This window comes from Podarcis vaucheri (genome assembly GCF_965113315.1).
Source record: "Podarcis vaucheri genome assembly, chromosome: 1".
NCBI classification, from domain to species: Eukaryota; Metazoa; Chordata; class Lepidosauria; order Squamata; family Lacertidae; genus Podarcis; species Podarcis vaucheri.
The window spans coordinates 45,383,984-45,403,124 of record NC_138759.1 but is presented as its reverse complement, the minus strand read 5'-3'; the positions used below and the strand labels follow the sequence as shown (position 1 = coordinate 45,403,124).

At 46.1% G+C, this 19,141-nt stretch overlaps 1 protein-coding gene across 1 annotated transcript in view; it reads left to right on the top strand.

The window, feature by feature from the left end:
- Positions 1–394: 394 nt before the first annotated feature.
- The window catches only part of RPAP1 (RNA polymerase II associated protein 1), a 46,159-nt gene continuing 27,412 nt past the window's right edge, over positions 395–19,141 (top strand). Inside the window, exons 1-7 of the mRNA XM_082239330.1 lie at positions 395–517; positions 5,394–5,633; positions 6,356–6,501; positions 9,311–9,403; positions 12,049–12,235; positions 12,532–12,708; positions 13,545–13,790. Coding sequence (XP_082095456.1) covers positions 5,444–5,633; positions 6,356–6,501; positions 9,311–9,403; positions 12,049–12,235; positions 12,532–12,708; positions 13,545–13,790 — 1,039 coding nt within the window. The 5' untranslated portion in view covers positions 395–517; positions 5,394–5,443. The remainder of the gene's footprint in view (positions 518–5,393; positions 5,634–6,355; positions 6,502–9,310; positions 9,404–12,048; positions 12,236–12,531; positions 12,709–13,544; positions 13,791–19,141) is intronic.

Here is a 19,141-nt window from a genome sequence, read left to right as displayed (position 1 = left end):
GGAGGACCCTGTTGCAACAGCTTTAATAATGATCAGGCTTACTAGCCGCTTTGCTTCTCAATATTCTCTGGTTGGCCTCTGTTATTTTCTCCTGCCAATAGGAAACCCAAGTAAGGACTCTATACGGGATCTTGGATAAGGCAAAAAGGGCAGATTTTGTTTACAACATAGCTTATGCGTAAATCCGGCACTGCGGCTATGCGACCCTATTTGGGGGGCATGGAAACCAGTGGGGAGCACTTCTAACTGGATAGACATGGGAGTGGGGTGCATCCCCCGCGCCCCGGGCAAGGTCGCCGGTCGCTCCCAGCCGCTGCCGGGGCTTCCCTTCGCCGCCTCTCTCCGCATCCCAAAATGGCAGCGAAGGCGGGGCTTCGTTTCGACGCGCCGCCCGGGAAACCTCCCCATCCTGGCGGCGGCGGCGGAAGCAGAGGCATGTGCGTCAAAGCGCTGCTGGGCTGAGCGGAGGCGCCGCTGCCGCCCTCTAAGGATGGCAGAAGCAGCCCACGCAGCACAGGTCAGTGGGCATCGCCAGCAGCCTCCGCGTCTCCTCCTCCTCCTCCTCCTGGGTGGGCAGCCTCCGTCTCCCTAGCACGGAGGTGGAAGGTTGTGCCGGCCTAGGGACTCACGGCCCGCCCGCTTCTTCGGGCACCCGGGCTTTCAAGTGCCTCTGAGCATGCCTAGAGAGCGTTTCCTTCGCGGAAAACTCTTTGCATCCCGTCCCCGCACGCTTGGGACTATGGAGCATGCGTCCTAGCGGGCCGTGGACTCCTTTTAAAGACACGAGCCATAACATGGCGTTTTTATTTGCAGTGGGGCTGCCTGTGCATTCAGGCGGGTTTTTCTGTCTCTGGGGAAATGCCCCACAGCTGCAGGCTAGAATTGGTTGAAGGGGGCTTTGCCACGCATCGGATTCTCTTGTTTCTGTGGGCCCCTAATGGCGAGTTGGGGCCTGTGAGCTGCCCGTTGTATCTGCGAGGCTAGTAGAAGAGGCGATGATACCGGCATAGACAAAAGAAATCGGCGAATGACTTGCGAAGAGAGAAAAGGCAAAACCGGTTTCTGGCATGCGTGCAGCGGCACATGTTCAGCCCTGGATTTTTACCTATTTGTTTGTTTTTTTAAAAAAAAATCCCCATTGTTGTAGTAGGAGAAGCAAGACAGGAGCCAGGAAGGAACAGCATAAGTTTACCCCCTTTCTAAAGAAATGTGATGAATTGCATTTGAGGCCTCTGCTGGAAAAGTAGATTAGACGTTTAAATACACACTTTTATTTAAACAAACACAGACGTGTCCTCCCAGAGCAATGGCTTAAACCGTTAAAGGGATGCTTTGCAGATTGCGTCAGTTCCTTGTGTGTGATTATCAGCAACAGATTGTAGGAAGGTCCAGCAGTCTGAGTAGACTTGAAGTTTAAGTCTGATAATTAAGGTACTGAGTTTGCAGTATACAGAAAAAAGGAAGGAAGTACCATGCAATAAGAATACCTGTGTTGAAGTCCAGATAGATAATGATAAATATTGCAGAACACATTATATTTTGCTTTATAGATTTTTTACTTTCTTTGGTGAATGTCAAGGACAAGTAGCCAAATAACTTGCATATCATACACAAGTGTGTGATGGTTTAGCTGTAATCTTCCTCGTGATATTCTTTGCTCATTAAATTTAACAGCCTTATTCCAAATTCTGTATAAATGGAAAGACATAGGTACATTACTTGTGTAGAAAAAACAAAGGATTAGAATTTCCATGCCCAAACACTCATTTGAAGTAGCATGTGGTCTTCTATGAACTCTCTGCACTACTGTACAAGTTTAAGTGTGTTTTCCTTCTTTTTTAAAATGTAGTTTAAAGATTCAAGCCCTGGGTTTCTTCTGCCCAGAGCTGATGTGCCTTTTCATATGGCATGATGTCAGAAATGAATGACGCTGGTCCCATTCATAGACGATGACATCACAGCAGCGGTGGTGGTGGCACTGGGGTGGGGGTGGGGAGATAAAAAAGCATGAAGAAAATTGCAGGAAGGTATAACATAGCAGGGCAGTGTAAATGGTAATAATAACAATACTAATACTAATAATAAATTTTATTATTTATACACCACCCATCTGGCTTGGTTTCCCCAGTCACTCTGGGCAACTTACAGCATATCTAAAAACAAAATTAAAATATCAAGCGTTAGAAACCTCCCGATACAGGGCTGCCTTCAGATGTCTTCTAAAAGTTGTGTAATATACAAGATGCACAATCAATAGATGGCTAATTTGTTTCACACAACTCAAACAGCATTTTAAGTTCCAGTCTAGTCAGAACTTGAGTCTTACCCTTTGGACTTCATCCAGCCTACACACACAGAATATAGTTTGAACACATATAAGGTGGGTGGAATTAGTAATAGGAGTATTAATGGTGATTTCTCACACAATTTTTTGTACTCTGTTTTTAATACATGAGAGCAAAGTATATGTCTCTCGCTGATGTGCAACAGATGCATTATTTGCCCCTTACCTATTTAAAACTGGCAGAAGTGAAGGCTTAATGTTTATTTTAAAAGTGTAAGCGGCAAATAAGGCATAGATGCACAACCAATGAAGTGTGCCTGCATTTTAGTCTTATTTATTTATATGTTACTACGTTAATAATAATAACAATAATAATACTTTATTATTTATACCCTGCCCATTTGGCTGGGTTTCCCCAGCCACTCTGGGCAGCTTCCAACACAATATCAATAATAATAATAATAATAATAATAATAATAATGGTGATAATAATAATAATAATAATAATAATAATAATAATAATAATAGAGCAATAAAACATCAAACATTAAAAACTTCCCTTAATAGGGCTGCCTTCAGATGTCTTCTAAAAGTCATAGTTGTTTATTTCCTTGACATCTGATGGGAGAGCATTTCACAGGTCAGGTACCACTGCTGAGAAGGCCCTCTGCCTGGTTCCCTGTAGCCTCACTTCTTGCAGTGAGGGAACTGCCAGAAGGCCCTTGGAGCTGTACCTCAGGCTGAATGATGGGGGTGGAGATGCTCCTTCAGATATACTTCAGATATATGGTGTATATGTGTATCTATGTAATATATTTATTTTTACATTTATATTCCACCTTTCATCCAAGGAGCTCAGAGTTCCCTCCCCATTTTATTCTCACATCAACCTTGTGAGGTAGGGTAGGGCAAAAGGCAGTGAGTGGTCAACCCAATGAACTTCATGACTAAGAGGGGATCTGAACTCTGCTCTCTGAAGTCCTAGAACAAGAGCTGCTCATCTGGTGGGACTGAGCTGTAATAATAGCCTCCCAGCAGAGACATCATTGCTGCTTACACGGACGGATGAGGCAGTGGGGATGTCAGGGCTGTGCAGGTACACTGGGGGAACCATTCTTGCATTCCCGCTGCTGCACCCACACAGCTTAAGCCCCTCTGCTGCCCTGCCCCTCTTTCTGTAAAGCGGCAGTGATATGCCTGCCAGGAAGACATTGCTGCAACTCTGTCACACCAGGCAAGCCACTCCTGCCCTATCCCAAAAACGATCCACTACACCAAAGGTGTTCCCTTCAATATCTGTTTCTGAATATCTTCTTTCAGTAATGTTTCAATCTGATTCTGAAAAGAGATAAAATGAAAGAACTCTCTTCCTTGGCATGCTTCCTGCAAAAGCATTTCATAACATTTATCTTGGACCAAAGGCCTTGCATGGTTTCGCCTTCAGATTGTGAAAGTTGAGTTGCTAGGAGGTCTGTTCTGGTATCACTCTGGGCCACTAGTATTGATTGCTCTGACGTGAGGGGTGTCTGTTATTGTTTGTTGGGCGTTGCTGACTTAAAGTTGTGCCTTAAAAGTTTTAAGTTGTGCTTTGAAATAAAGGACCTCATTGGACTGCTTAGCAGTAGAGCAGTGGGAAATTTAGAAGTGCAGGGTGCTTTCATGATATAACCACCACGCCCCTTCTAAGATTATACAACAATTTTATAAATTATACAATGCTAATAATTAGGGATGCATTGCAACAATCAATGCAGGTCTCCACAGGTTGCCTTTCAGCTACTATTCTGTGCACATACATGGGGAAATGATTTGGAGTGACTTAAATTGTGTTTTCCATGAAGTTCCCTTGTATGTAACAGAACCTGCACACTGGTTTCTTGAAAAAGAAGCACCTTGTGTTTTTGGTATTCCTAAATGCTTAGCAATACAGTGGCTGTAGGACACTGGAAGGGACGTGGGTGGCGCTGTGGTCTAAACCACTGAGCCTCTTGGGCTTGCCAATCAGAAGGTCGGCAGTTTGAATCCCTGCGATGGGGTGAGCTCCCGTTGCTCAGTCCCAGCTCCTGCCAACCTAGCAGTTCGAAAGCACGCCCAAAAGTGCAAGTAGATAAATAGGTATCGCTCTGGCAGGAAGGTAAACAGCATTTCCATGTGCTGCTCTGGTTTCGGTGTTCTGTTGCGCCAGAAGTGGTTGCTGGTCACATGACCCGGAAAAACTGTCTGCAGACAAACTCCGGCTCCCTCGGCCTGTAAAGCAAGATGAGCACCGCAGCCCTAAGTCGTCTGCGACTAGACTTAACTGTCAGGGGTCCTTTACCTTTACCTTTTTTAGGACACTGGAAACAAGGACCTTGCAGGGACCTTGCTGCAGAAATAGTAATGATCCCAGACCACTAGGCCACTGCTGCCTAGGTAAGAGTAGGTAAGAGTATACAAATATGTCATATGTCATATTTTGTTCTGAAGGGAGGACAAGGACAGAAGGAAACTTTGATCACAAGTATGTTTCCCTGTGAGCGGTTGCAGTTTGCTCTGTGGTGGCCTTTTGAAGTCAGTTTCTCTAGGATATCAAACACTTGGGCCTTCAAGCCCCATAGTGCTGCTGTACATACAAAAAGTTGACCATTTTGTTGGGATTTGCTTACTATTTCCTCCACTGTGTCTGAAGCTTCCATAAATAAACTTGGGGAAAAGTGCTGTGAAGAACAGAAGAAAGGAAGGAGCACTTTAGAAACAGCCGTTTGTGCAGAAGTCACATCAAAGACAGGTGGATTGCAGAGTGTGTGTTCTGCCTCCTTCCTAAAATAACACCCACAGCAGCAATAACACTGTGTTTCCTCCCCCTTTTTGGCATGAGAATGTGTTTGCAGAGAATTGTGCAACAACTATTCTGCACAAATTTCCGGTTTCAAATGAGTATAATAGCAGGGCACCTTAATTGGGGTGGGAGAAGCCATTGACATGCCTGGGCTGTCCATTAAAAGCCCTGCTATTTGTGGCCCTTCGGGGTACTTGAAAAGTGTGTGAAAGTAGACGGTAATAAGAATTCGTCAAAAGCTTGGTTTCCCAGGTAAAGTTCCTTTCCTCCCTTTCTCTGCACCTGATTCAGGTTAACCCTTAAGCTCTGTAAAGGAAGGCTGTGACTGCAAAAGGAGAAAGATGTTGTCAAGGCCCAAGCCTGGGGAGTCGGAGGCAGATTTGCTGAAGTTCCAGAATCAGTTCCTGGCAGCGAAAGCTTCTCCAGCAGTGAAGGTTGTAAAGAAAGCAGATAAGAGAAGAGGGGATCTGGGGAGTGGAGAGGATGAGAGACCCCCATTGCAGCATGACAGGGATGTGGTGATGCTGGATGGTAAGTTTACCTTTTTTATTTCAAATTACCTTGTTTTGTATTGATGGTTTAGTACAGCCTTCCCCAGCCTAGTGCTGTTTGAATATTTTGAACTGCAACTCCCATCAGTCCCATCTGGAGCACGTCAGATTGGGGAAGGCTGGCTTAGTAGTCAAGAAAACCAAAATCACGTATTCATTGCCTGTAAGTTGCTAGGTATATTTGAACAGCTTGCTTACTGTAACCTTGCCTGCACTTGCTACTGTTCCCAGCCATCCCTCTTTCTGTTTGCAAAGCAGGCATTTTTGGTGCCAGATTGTTGTCAAGACTAGATGGCAACCCAGTTGGAATTAAGGGCATCATTTAATAATAATAATAATACAATGAAATAATGACAATATAAATTTTATTATATACAGTGGTACCTCTGGTTACGTACTTAATTCGTTCTGGGGGTCCGTTCTTAACCTGAAACTGTTCTTAACCTGAAGCACCACTTTAGCTAATGGGGCCTCCCACTGCTGCTGCGCCGCCGCACGATTTCTGTTCTGATCCTGAAGCAAAGTTCTTAACCCGAGGTACTATTTCTCGGTTAGCGGAGTCTGTAACCTGAAGCGTATGTAACCCGAGGTACCACTGTATATGCCTCCCATCTGACTGGGTTGTTCCAGCAAAATACTAAAACACCATAAAACACCTGGAGATTACTAATGCTCTGCATATGCTCTCTCTCTCTCTCTCAGACTTTCCTGATGTGCCCCCTCCACTGACACCAGCACCTCCCAAAAAATCCAAATTCAAAAGTGCCCGTGTTCATTTTGATGAGGATCCAGGAGAGCAGTTGGATCGCAGTGATCAACACATCACAGCTGTCTTCAGCAAAATAATTGTGCGTCCTGTTTATAAGAACTACAATAATAGTGATTAAACCTCTGATTGACCTGTGGTAATGATTGATAAATACTCAAGCTGGGGCAGCATGCATTAAAAATAAAGTGATATAATCCTGCAGAGTAACCCAAATATTGCACACATACATTCCAAAGCAGAAATTACGTAATTTCTAATTATACACATTTTTACTTGTTGTTGTTTAATTTAGTCTTCTTTTGCTGGGAAATGAAGCCTTCTGGGGCTCAAAGGCACATTCTGACCACTGAATTTATAGGAAGCTGCTTTGTATGGCGTGAGTGCCGCCTTACTGACAGGTGCTCTCTGACTTTCCTGCATTTCAGGTGGTTGGACTCGATGACCCTTGGATCCTTTCCAGCTCTATGATTCTATGAGGTCAATTGTCCTTCTTAGCCCTGCTGCTGGAGATCTTTAGTGTAATAGATATTCATTCATTCATTCAAGCAAGCTAGAGCTTGGCTTCATATAGGTAAAGGTAAAGGGACCCCTGACCATTAGGTCCAGTCGCAGATGACTCTGGGGTTGTGGCGCTCATCTCGCTTTATTGGCCGAGGTAGCTGGCGTACAGCTTCCGGGTCATGTGGCCAGCATGACTAAACCGCTTCTGGCGAACCAGAGCAGCACACAGAAACACCGTTTACCTTCCCGCCAGAGCGCTATCTATTTATCTACTTGCACTTTGACGTGCTTTCGAACTGCTAGGTTGGCAGGAGCAGGGACCGAGCAACGGGAGCTCACCCCGTTGTGGGGATCCAAACCGCTGACCTTCTGATCGGCAAGCCCTAGGCTCTGTGGTTTAACCCACAGCGCCACCCTCGTCCCTTTGGCTTCATATACCAAAGAGCAAAACACATGAATTGGCTACCAAAACTGTGTGTACATATATTTTACCAACATGCATTTTACCACGTCCTTGTTTCGAGGTACATATATCTGTTTAAGATTCCCTTGGTATCTGACATGAGACACATTTATTTTGTATTTGGGGATGTGCGCCCCAGTAGAAAAGGTCAAGCAGAACTTAGCCCATGTTGCGAACAAGCTGTTAGGTATGAAATTTGTGTATGAGGTCCTGAAATGACCGGTAACAGACAAGGGGGTGGGGAGGAGGCGCTTACCTGACCTTCTGGCAGGTAACTCACCGCTGCTTTCTGGGGGAGTAATCTGAAGAAACACAAACCCCTGTGTGCAAAATGTAACAATCTACAAAAATGCAAACGCAACACGCTGGACATTAGTGGATCAGTGCCCATTAGCATGATCCCCACTAGTATGAATATTTCATTGATAATTATTCACTGATGAAGACTTTATTCTGAAACAGTTGAACTATTCCGGATATACTGTCCTTTTGAGACTTTTGTGAGACGTCTTCCTTTGAGAGACGGCTTGGCGTTCCTCGCTATTCATTGATTTGTTTGATTCTTTGTTTGACTCTGATACATATAACAACTTGTAGTTACTTGAATATTTTGTGAGATGTGTTGTATGATGTATACATCATTTTGAGGTGGCTTATTCGTATATTTTGAATGACATCATAACCGATTATATATTCACTAACAGTTATTAGCACTGTGGGTTAAACCACAGAGCCTTGGGCTTGCCGATCAGAAGGTTGGCAGTTTGAATCCCCGCAATGGGGTGAGCTCCCGTTGCTCGGTCCCTGCTCCTGCCAACCTAGCAGTTCAAAAGCACGTCAAAGTGCAAGTAGATAAATAGGTACCACTCTGGCGGGAAGGTAAACGGCGTTTCCGTGCGCTGCTCTGATTCGCCAGAAGCAGCTTAGTCATGCTAGCCACATGACCCGGAAGCTTTATGCGGACAATCGCCGGCTCCCTCGGCCAATAAAGCGAGATGAGCGCTGCAACCCCAGAGTCTTCCGTGACTGGACTGGACTGGTCAGGGGTCCCTTTACCTTTACCTTTACCTTAGCTTTCTAGGAGAGAGCAGGGCAAGGGTGCCCAGATTGACTTACCCTATGCGTATGCACTGCACTGACCTCCCCCACCCCAGTAAACAGCCGTGACTAACCTGCTGGGAGGCCAAGTAAGCACCTCTGCTCCACCCTGCCATCAGTAGCCTCTGGATGTGACAGAGGCTGTCAGTCATTCTATTAGAAAGGCTGCAGTTCTCTGCTCCCTTAACTGGAAGCAAGTCTCATTGACCTCAGTTACAAATAATTATGAAGTTACAAATAATTAGTAGCCTGTTTGGATATAGGCATGTGCGGATATGCTTCAGTTGTGAAATTACACCTTGTGAAGGACACGGCTACATCGTTGTATTTGTTGCTAGAAATCCATGGGTCAACCGACGATTCAACACCGGTTTTGTTAATGTCAAGATAATGTTTTTATTGTCTAGTAAGAATTTGTTTCTGGTCTCTTGGCCTTTTTACAATTTATGCTACATTGTCTTCAAAAAAATATAATGAAAGTTTTTTTAATAAAAAACCATGGAAGTGTTGATGGTTGGCAAGTGCCTACAGTGATGCATCTCTCAAGTGACACAATTTTATGCTTTTTCTGGAGAAAGGATTGAACTGTCCTTGTCCAATGCTGATGAACCTAGTGCCTCTTTCATTCTTAGAAGTAGGCCACTCTTAGACAAGTACAAAATGAAATTTGAAGTGAGGAGTTTTTGCAACAGCTACTGTCTCATAGCTGAGGGAAGACCTGAGCAGGAGTCTTAAGGCCAAACTCCTTCTGCTGAGCCATTGTAAAGCACTGTAATGCTTTAATGAATGAAACCAGTATTCATTTGGCATTGTGTCTTTGTGGCAGGAACGTGACACAAGCACTGCCAGTGTGACCATGCCTGTCTTCACTGGAGATGCGTTTCCCAGAGTCTTTCACAGGTCCGAAATAAAAACAGAGGTAAGAAAAGCAGCTTCATGTTTATCAGCCCCCTCTCCTCCTGTTTCTGCTTTGTTTAGCTTACCTTCACCTCACAAAGTGTTTGTTGTGGGGGAGGAAGGGAAAGGAGAGTGTTAGTCGCTTTGAGACTCCTTCGGGTAGTGATAAAGCGGGATATCAAATCCAAACTCCTCTTCTTTTAGTTCTGTGTATTATGCTTCATCATAATGCAATCTGCTGCTGATGGACTTTGTTGTGCAGCCAAAAATGCTTTGAATAAATAGAGGAAGTCTTGGGGCCTCTAGGGCGTTACATAGGAGACTCGGCAAACTGGATGCAGTGAGTTACATTAAAAGCACACGTGTTAGATTTTAAGTTGTGTGGGATGAGTCTGCTAGATGGATGGGACATTGTTGGGCTTTGGTTGGATTTTGGGAGGCAGTGTCTGGCTCATGACAACCATGGGGCTTCCTTGAGGGATCACCAGCTTGACCCCAAGTGTGGGACATGCCCTTGATTTGGTTTATGCCCTTGGTGGCAAAGTCTGGAAATAGAGCATGTATTTGTGACTCCTGTTGTCATTGTCACACCACTTCCTGGTGAAGTTTAGGCTAACGGTACCGAACATGTTATTCCATATTTCCAAAGATGATGAAGGAAGCCATTCTATACCTGCTAGCAGTGAGTGGTGGATTCACATTAGTGAAGTGTAAGATAATGCAATACATTATCTATCACATTCCTTCAGTGCCCTTTACAAAGCACTTTCCTTACTTCTGTGCAGTTACGTGTGTTTCCAGTTCTCTGCCCAGTTTTTACTACCATAGTCATTTATGAATCTTAGCAGAGCCCTGAAATTACCTGGGTTTCTTCCTAGTTCAGGGGAGTCTGAACTACATTTTTGGCATGCTACAAAACATTTTCTTTTTCTGGGGTTTCTGAGGTGTGGCCTTGTGTTTGCCAGCGCCTCTGGCCTATTCACTTACATTTTCACTATGGGAGCTGCAGCCAGAATTGGCAGACACTCCCACCAGACTACTGATTGGAGCTCCAGGAGGCAACAGCTCAGAAAACAACGGAGAGAAGGGGAGAGCATGCAAGAGTTTTGTCTCCTGGGAGACAGCATGGACTTGAAGGCCTGGAGCATCTGAAAAGCTTGTTACAGGGAATGCTGTTTTGTTTTTTAAATAAAAAAGCCAGTCTTTCAAGCGCATTGCAAAGTTTTCTGTTGTGGTGTGCAATGTTGGGTTTTGCCATTTTGAATATAGAAGGTGCTACTATTTGTCTCCTTTTTTAAATATGCTGATGGGAGACATGGGCCGGGATCCAGGGAGTCTCTTCTGCATGCACAGACAGGCTTTTGCATGCTGATCAGAGCTGTTTTGGGTCTTGTTGGAGGGAAGCAAACCTGCATCCACAGAAACTCTGCTGCCAGTTTCCACACAGTTCATGGTGTGCATATCGGCTGTGCAATCTTGGCTGTAGCAATATATCATTTTTCTTTCCATCGCAGCTTCTTGGCTTAGTATCATCAAGGTGGATATGCTTCATGCTGCTTTTTTCTTATCAATAGTCAGTAAGACTCTGATAGAGCCTGAGTGTAGACACTATGCAAATTTTAAAATCCATTAGTTAGGCATCATTCATCAAATTTATTACTGTGAAATTCTTGCCCTCTTACGGTCCCAAAATCTTCAGAGATGGCTTTTCCAAGACAGTGAAGTCTGTTTATCCTCAGAAATGCAAAGCGTTCAGATAAGCAGACTCTTGGATTAATCATAGAGGCAGAGTGGAACAAGCTAGCCAGAATTTACCTACAACCAGATGCCTTCTTGCTTGCTGCATTTTGTCAAGAAACGTACCGTATTTTTTGTCCCATAGGACGCACCTAGTTTTTTGGGGGGGAAATAAAGGAATTTCCCCCCCTTTATTACCCCCCCAAAAGCAGGTCAGGGAAACCAAACCAGGTCGAGAAACAGCGGGATGGCGGCGCTGCGCCTCCCTGCTGTCCCCCGAGCTTGTGGGGCTGGCCGATGTCTGCCTGGCGTGAGGGGCACTCTGTTTCAGGGCTGCCTAGGCTGCGGATTTGTTCCCGAAGCGCCGGGCGCTCTGCTTTCAGGGCGCCCGACGCTCCGGGAAGCAGGCTGCTATCCGCAGCCTAGACATCCCTACGGGACCTCCCACAGGGCTGCCTAGGCTGCGGATGTCTTCCTGAAGCCTGGAGGGCGAGAGGGGTCGGTGCGCACGGACCCCTCTCGCTCTCCAAGCTTCAGCGAAAGCCTGCATTCGCCCCATAGGACGCACCCAGATTTCCCCTTCATTTTTGGATGGGAAAAGTACGTCCTATAGGGCGAAAAATACGGTATTTATTTTCCTCTTCCTGGTGTTTAAACACTTAACAGCGAAGTAATATATTACATCGTATCTGGGAAAGAGTGAGGAAGGGCTGTGACTCTGTCTCTCTCCACCCCCCCCCCTTAAAATTGTCTTATCTACAGCTTGCAGTTGAGGACACAATATAGAAATCCATGTTGAAGGCAGCAGAAAATCTGGATAACACATATTGACCCAATTGGAGTGGGTGGCAGGAATGTTGATGAATTGGGGTTTTTTTGTTATATGAGAAAGGCATAGGAGTGTTTACTTGCTGTTTTGTCTTCTTGCAGGCAAAATCAGCAGCTGGAAAGAAAAGTATCTTTGCTCAGAAGATAGCTGCTAAGAGGGCAGCTGAAGTGGCTCAAATATCTTCTCTTTCTCTTGAGGAAGCTGAGCAGACAAATGTAGGACCAGCAGCTCCAGATGCTGCCCTACCTTCTGAAGCCATGGAGACCCAATTCTGCAGGGGTGAAGAAGGTAAATGTTGATACCTGTGGAGCAAGTATTCTCAGTTCCCGATGGCATGTGGAAACCTTGAAGATGCTTATTGAATATTAGCATAGAGAAGCAAATATCTCCTTAAAGGGTTGTGCTGGTGAGCCCTAGCATTGAGGCAGTGATCCTGCACACAGTTACATTGGAGTAAGCACCATTGAACTCAGTGGGACTTAATGTCCGAGACTACATGCACCAGATTGTAAATCAACTCAGTGGAGTATGTTGTCAGTTTAAGTTTGCTTATGAATACCGCTCACAGTGCCCTTTGTTTCTAGATATGCCTGCTGGTAGTGTACACAGTCAGCGTTCAAGTATTGTCACTGGGAAAGGTCTTGGAAGCCTGGGAGGAGAGCAAGAAGCCCAGAACATCCACCAAGAGAACCTGGAGAAGCTGCAGTCCATGTCTCAAGAGCAGATCTTGGAGGAGCAGAAACGACTGCTGGCTCAGCTGGGTACGAACTTCTTGCGGACTTCTGTACACCTTATTCAGTGATTTGGATTAACCCCCCTCTGATTTTTAAGGATCAGGGCAGTTACCTTCAGTTTTGAAAGCACGAAACATAACATGAACTCTACACAAAAGAGCGTTGTCCAAAGCAGCAAAGCCAGCTTCAGACATGTGGAATCATTCCCAGGACTCGCTTCCACGCTTGAAGATTTCCTGTTGGCATGTTTAATTTATGCAGCCGACTTTGTAACAGGCACACAAACTGCAAAGCCTCTTTCACAGACCTCATGGGTCTGTTGAAGTGAGCTGCTTACATTATTTTTTTTGGACGGGATGCTTCTGAGACACAAATGTGATATTGTGTCTTTAACTTGCAACCTGAAAAGCAGTCATCTGTCTGAAGGCCAGGTGGGAGGGGACCTGATGAGGATATGAGTGGGGATATTGGTTTTGCTTGTTACTATGTTATGCATTTTTATATTGTCAACAACAATTATTATTATTAATAATAACAATAGTACAGTGGTACCTCAGGTTACATACGCTTCAGGTTACAGACTCCGCTAACCCAGAAATAGTACTTCGGGTTAAGAACTTTGCTTCAGGATGAGAACAGAAATTGTGCTCCGGCGGTGCAGCAGCAGGAGGCCCCATTAGCTTAAGTAGTGCTTCAGGTTAAGAACAGTTTCAGGTTAAGAACGGACCTCCGAAGCAAATTAAGTACTTAACCCAAGGTACCACTGTAATAGCGTCAGTCACTATTGACTCAAAGAATTGATGCATGCATTAAGGAGGAATTCTAATGCTGACAGTATTTTGTCCCATTTTCATGGTTATCAGATCCGGGTTTACTTGCATTCTTAAAGTCACGACGTGATGGTAGGACAACTCGGGAAGGAGAAAGCAAAAAGCAGCATGAGAGGCCAGGAAAGCTTCTTCATCCAGAAACGCAGCCTAGACCCAAGCATAAAGCAGAAGAAACTCTGAAAGTTCCTTTGTTACAGAAGCCAGTGATGGAAGAGGAGGACGGCATGGAGGAGTCACTGCAAACAGAAGCTGGTACAAGAATAGAGGATAGCACAGGTAAGGAAAAGTTACGCGTTGTTGCAATGGATGAGCAAAATGGCCAAGTTTCCATATAATATACATGCTCGTTTTTCCAGGGTTTTGATCATTGCTTCAATTCTAGAGGCCAAGTATTCTCAACTCAAATCTGTTGTGCAAATGGAACAATTGCAGGACCGTAATTTTGCTTTGTCGTACAACTAAGAAGAGGCTGTTTTACCTGACCCAACCTTGGGGGGCGTGGGGGTGGGAGACTTGCTACATGCAGTTTTCATATATTTGCTGGTGTTGCTGGCAAGGGGTGGCAGAGATGAAAAGTATGGCAACTACAGATGCAGCTGCTGATAAGAGTAGTTTTGAATGGCACCTTCACTTTCACTTCTTGGCAGGCTGCGTGTCCTTTGGGAACAATCAATATGTTTGGGTTTTGTATATATAGATATTTTGCTGCTGATGAGTCATTCACTGTGTGGCACTATATAGCAACTTTACCTGCTTCTTGTTAACATATGGCCGCTTCGGGGACTCCCCCTGCTCCCACAGTCTCTTTCAGCTACAGTCTCTCTTCTTCCACTCTTAAATGACCCTAAACCCATTTTTACTGCAAGGTGATTCTGGGACTGGCTTTTATATCTTGATTCCCAGAAGCGATGTGTTTGAAGTTAACAACGAAGCTGTAAAATTAGGTACCTGGGCAGAGGCTTTGTAGGAAGAATCAGCAAAAGGATCCGATTTGTGAGATTGGAGAACAAGGATGAACAGTAGGAAGTTTGGGGGCTGGAGAAGTATGTTAGCAATGAGTCCAGGAACCACATCACTGGCTGCTTGCACTGCAGAAGTGAGTGAAGATAAGTCAGAGCAGGTTTTAGTGGCTGCACCTGCAGAAGCTGCTAATATAGCTCGGTCTCCATTGCGGCTTCTACAGCACTGCGGGGTTGGGTGAAGCCAGTGAGAAATTGTTGTGGTTTTCAGGAAGGAGATTGACTGCCAAGTGGAGTTACTCCTCCAAACTAGAACTTGCTGTGAACAAAAGGCCTTGGGTTGTGGGTGGAGGAAGCAGATTTCGGTAGCTGCTTAAAGCTAGCTGGAATCTCTCTCAAGACAGATAAATCCTGTGAGGTTTAAGAATCCTGTGCTTAGATTATATTCGTCCTCAGCATGGATTACCTAGGCTTAAAAGGCACAGCTTGAGGTATTGGTTGATTGGCAGGCTAGAGAGGCACTCACTTTCCATCCCCTTCAAATTGTAGGAACGGGGATAATATGTGCATTGGAGGAAATACATTGTTTATGATGCCTCAAGATAGGAGTCAAATCCGTAAGAGGGACCTGTGGGCTTCTGCTGGAGCTTGTGTTCCGATGATGATAGGTAAAGGTAAAGGTACCCCTGCCCGTACGGGCCAGTCGTGTCCGACTCTAGGGTTGTGCGCCCATCTCACTTAAGAGGCCGGGGGCCGGCGCTGTCTGGAGACACTTCCGGGTCACGTGGCCAGCGTGACGAAGCTGCTCTGGCAAGCCAGCACCAGCGCAGCACACGGAAACGCCGTTTACCTTCCTGCTAGAAAGCGGTACCTATTTATCTACTTGCACTTTAGGGGTGCTTTCGAACTGCTAGGTGGGCAGGAGTCTGATGATGATATGGATCAATAATACCCTTTGTACTCTTGCCATATCTGCAGGTCCCTTTCTGTTTCCTGTACTTAAGTGATCTTGCTAGTGGCTCCAGATTGAGTTACCTGCAGGCAGTTCTTGCTAAAGGGCAGCCAAAAGCAGTTGCTCATTGCTTCTGTTATCCCCAGACAATGAGGAAAGGATTAAAAAAAAATTGAGGGTGGGAGAGACAAGGTTCTACCTCAAAGAGCTTGCATCTTAATTTCCACAGTGATGGGAGGAAGAAATGCTAGAGAGAAAGCAGAGCAGGAAAGCCTAAACATGTTGATTCACTTAAGCGCACTCAGGGCTTCATTTCACTTGCAAATGAGACCTTGAGGGGTCAGGCCAGAATCTCTGAGGCCTTCATCTTGGTCAGTTTTGGGATCCTGTTCTTTAGCTCCTTGCCTCAGCTTTTTGTTACAATAAAGCTCCAAGTGAATTCCAGAAGGGCTGCAGCTCAGTGATAGAGTAGGAGCTTTCAGACAGAAGGCCCTAAGTTCTCCAGGTAGGGTTGGGAGAGACCTCAGTCTGAAATTCTGGAGAGCCACTGCCTGCCATCATGGATGATAACTGAGCCAGGTAGGCCAACAGCCTGACTCTCCACCAGGCAGCTTTCTGTGCTTCCCTTAAGCGGCCAAACAAACCATGACCCATGAAGTCGATCCAAGAGGACAGCTAACTTCCTTGGTTTTACTGCGTTATTGGGACTGCAGAAACAAGGGGAAGGGCCCTAGCTCAGTGGCAGAGCATCTGCTTTGAGCGCAGAAGGTCCCAGGTTCAGTCCCTGGCATCTCCCCATGTAGGGCTGGTGGGAGAGAGCCCTGTCAATTTCAATCAGTGCGGAGGATACGGAGCTGGATACGGAGTTGGATGGTATAAGGTAGCTTTCTGGATTGCCAGATACCTGGCAGTCCACAATACATGCCCAGTAGTGCTGGACTCCATTGGTCACAGTTTGTGCAGACCTGCTCTTTCGTAAGCATTAATTCAAAACTTCCCTGCTTTTATTCTTTTTTTTCATCCTGTTCCTTTTCCTCCCGCCTTGTTGCATCCCTCTCTTCTTGAGTGGTTTACCTCTCCGCTGCCCCCCCCTCCTGCCCCGTCCCCATACTTGCTCTGGCTGTTTCCTTCTGTCTGATCCTTTGTTCTGCTATATTCTCTGGGTCTCCCTGCCTCATGGAGCCTGCTTAATGAGATCTTTGAATCGCTCTTGGATTTGAGCGGTGTGGTTTGGTGCGATAAGGGGTGGTGTTTACTGTTTCTCTTCTTGAGAGAGCAGCTTTAATGTGCAAGAGGAGGGAAGGGAGAAGAAGCGAGAGCAGGTGGATTAGCGCTTCCGCAAGAGCTGCTTCCCCTCCCCTGCCCACAATTTCTCCCCCCCCCCCACATTTTCATATGCTTTCCTGCATTGGGTTTTAGTGTTTAGCAGGCTGGCGCTAGAACAATGGCTTGTTAAGGTGCACTGCTTGAAGAGAAATGTTGGGTATTTCCTCTGCACCAGGATGGGGGGGGGGGAAGGGTCCTTTGAGCCTTAAAAAATGTGGAGATAGCAGCAGATTGATAGCAAAGGATTTATGAGATGGCATATTGGTAGAGGAGAAGCAAGATGTGATTGTGGAGGGAAGCAGAACTTGGTTCTGGGAGGAGAGGGAAAGGTGTGTCGAACCAAGGAAGGGCAACTGTCCGTGGGGTGACTTAGTATATCGTTGGGAAGAGAGGAGCAATTATAAAAATCAATGGAGCTTTTCAAGCTGCCCGAGGTTATGCATGCAGCACATTGTGCCCAGCAGGAGACGTATTATTAATTTTGCATTAGCACTTAGCATTGGAAAGCTGCCACTGTTGATGCCAAGGAGTAAATTCATCTTGAATAGACTTAGCAGCAGCCATGTTGCCAGAGGGAAGAAGGCAGCCTGTGCTTGCAATGGGAAGAGAGCAATTAATTCAGAAGGGGAAACCCATTCTCAACAAGGTCAACGATTTGGGCTTCTGAATCTCAAGGTCCCTCTCAGGTGGGGCCACAATGTGCTTTCTGTAACAAGGGTGCGTTGATTTATTAGACTTATATCCCATCCTTCCTCCGAAAGAGGTACAAAATCCCCAGTGGACTTTCTTTGCTGGAGTGGAAGCAGAGATTGCAGCTTGCAATCAGAGCTCAGTGACAGAGCACACGCTTCACATTAGGGGCTGGGCGATGTTGGGTTTTCAACATGGCAGTGTAGTGCCAGCCCACCTTTCCGGGCAAAGTCCGCAAGGCAGTGCAAAACCACCCTATCTGTGCCTTGTGGAGAGGGGCTGCTGGTGAGCGGCAGACCTGCCAACATCATCAAAGAGCCCCTCCACCACCTGTCTGCCTTCTACCAGGAGGGTGGGCTCCGTCTTTCTGGGAGGAAAGGCACAGCACCCCCCCCAAGGCGAAGGCAGCCAGGTGGTAGCCAAGCAAGGCTGCAGGCCCAGTGCAAGCAGGAGCAGGGGTGGGGCTCTCTCAGCTGGGAAGGGCAGGCTTTGCGCTTCCCAGCTGAGCAGTCGCGATGAGCCCCCATCGCACCACTGGCTCCTGTGATCCAGTGGCGGGTTGGAGCCTCATTAAAACTTCTTTGTTGAGGGGAGGGCAGCAGCACGTTCCTCAGCCCAAGGAGTTCAAAGAAGCAGAGGAAGGAACAAGCTGTATTGGCAACTTATCAATCCAACTTGTTTCTCCCTCTGCCAGGGCAGAGTGCACCACCGATATACCACCGAGTGAAGCTGTCATCACGGTCTCCTCTCAATACCGGTCCTGAGCGATATACAGTGGTACCTCGGGTTAAGAACTTAATTCGTTTCAGAGGTCCGTTCTTAACCTGAAACTGTTCTTAACCTGAAGCACCACTTTAGCTAATGGGGCCTCCCGCTGCCGCTGTGCCGCCGGAGCACGATTTCTGTTCTCATCATGAAGCAAAGTTCTTAACCCGAGGTACTATTTCTGGGTTAGTGGAGTCTGTAACCTGAAGCGTATGTAACCTGAGGTAGCACTGTATTGATATATTGCCCAGTGCTCCTTCACATGCAGACGATCCCAGGTTTCTTTCCTGGCCGTCTTGTCAGGTAAAAGGCTAGCAAGCAATTGAAAACACTCTCTGTCTGAGACCCTGGAGAACTACAGCCGCTTAGAATAGACAGGTAACTGATGAGGTGAGTAAAAATGAGCCAAAGCTTGGGGCTCAAATGACAGACTAAACACTAAACTGAAGTTAAGCAGGAGCTAAGGCTGCACTAGAAAAGGGGACAGGGAAGCTTGCAAGCCTGGGGTGATATCTGCACCCTCTTTCTGCCGAGGGCTAGTAACATTTTAGCCACACAGCAAATAGTGTAATAGGTTTATTACACTTGCCCAAGGACCTCTTCAACCAGACTTCCTCTTGCGCAAGTTCCACAACACTCTATGCCATGCATCCCAGAAGACGTAATGGTGCATGTGAGGGAGCCTGGCAAAAGCCTCTGTAATCTTCTCCGGTTAATGTATGTAGGAGGCATTTCTCTGCAACACCTTCCTCCTACTCTGCTTTATGCTGTCATGGTGCCGATGAATCTGTGACTGAATTGGAGTACCAGAGAGCCAGAACTTTAGCAGATGCAGTGATTTGGCTTGGTGGGGGTTGTGTTTGTAAAACAGTGCGCAGGGGAGAGCCAAGCTGCAGGAAATGGCACTATAGGCTGACTATATGTTGCACGCCCAATTC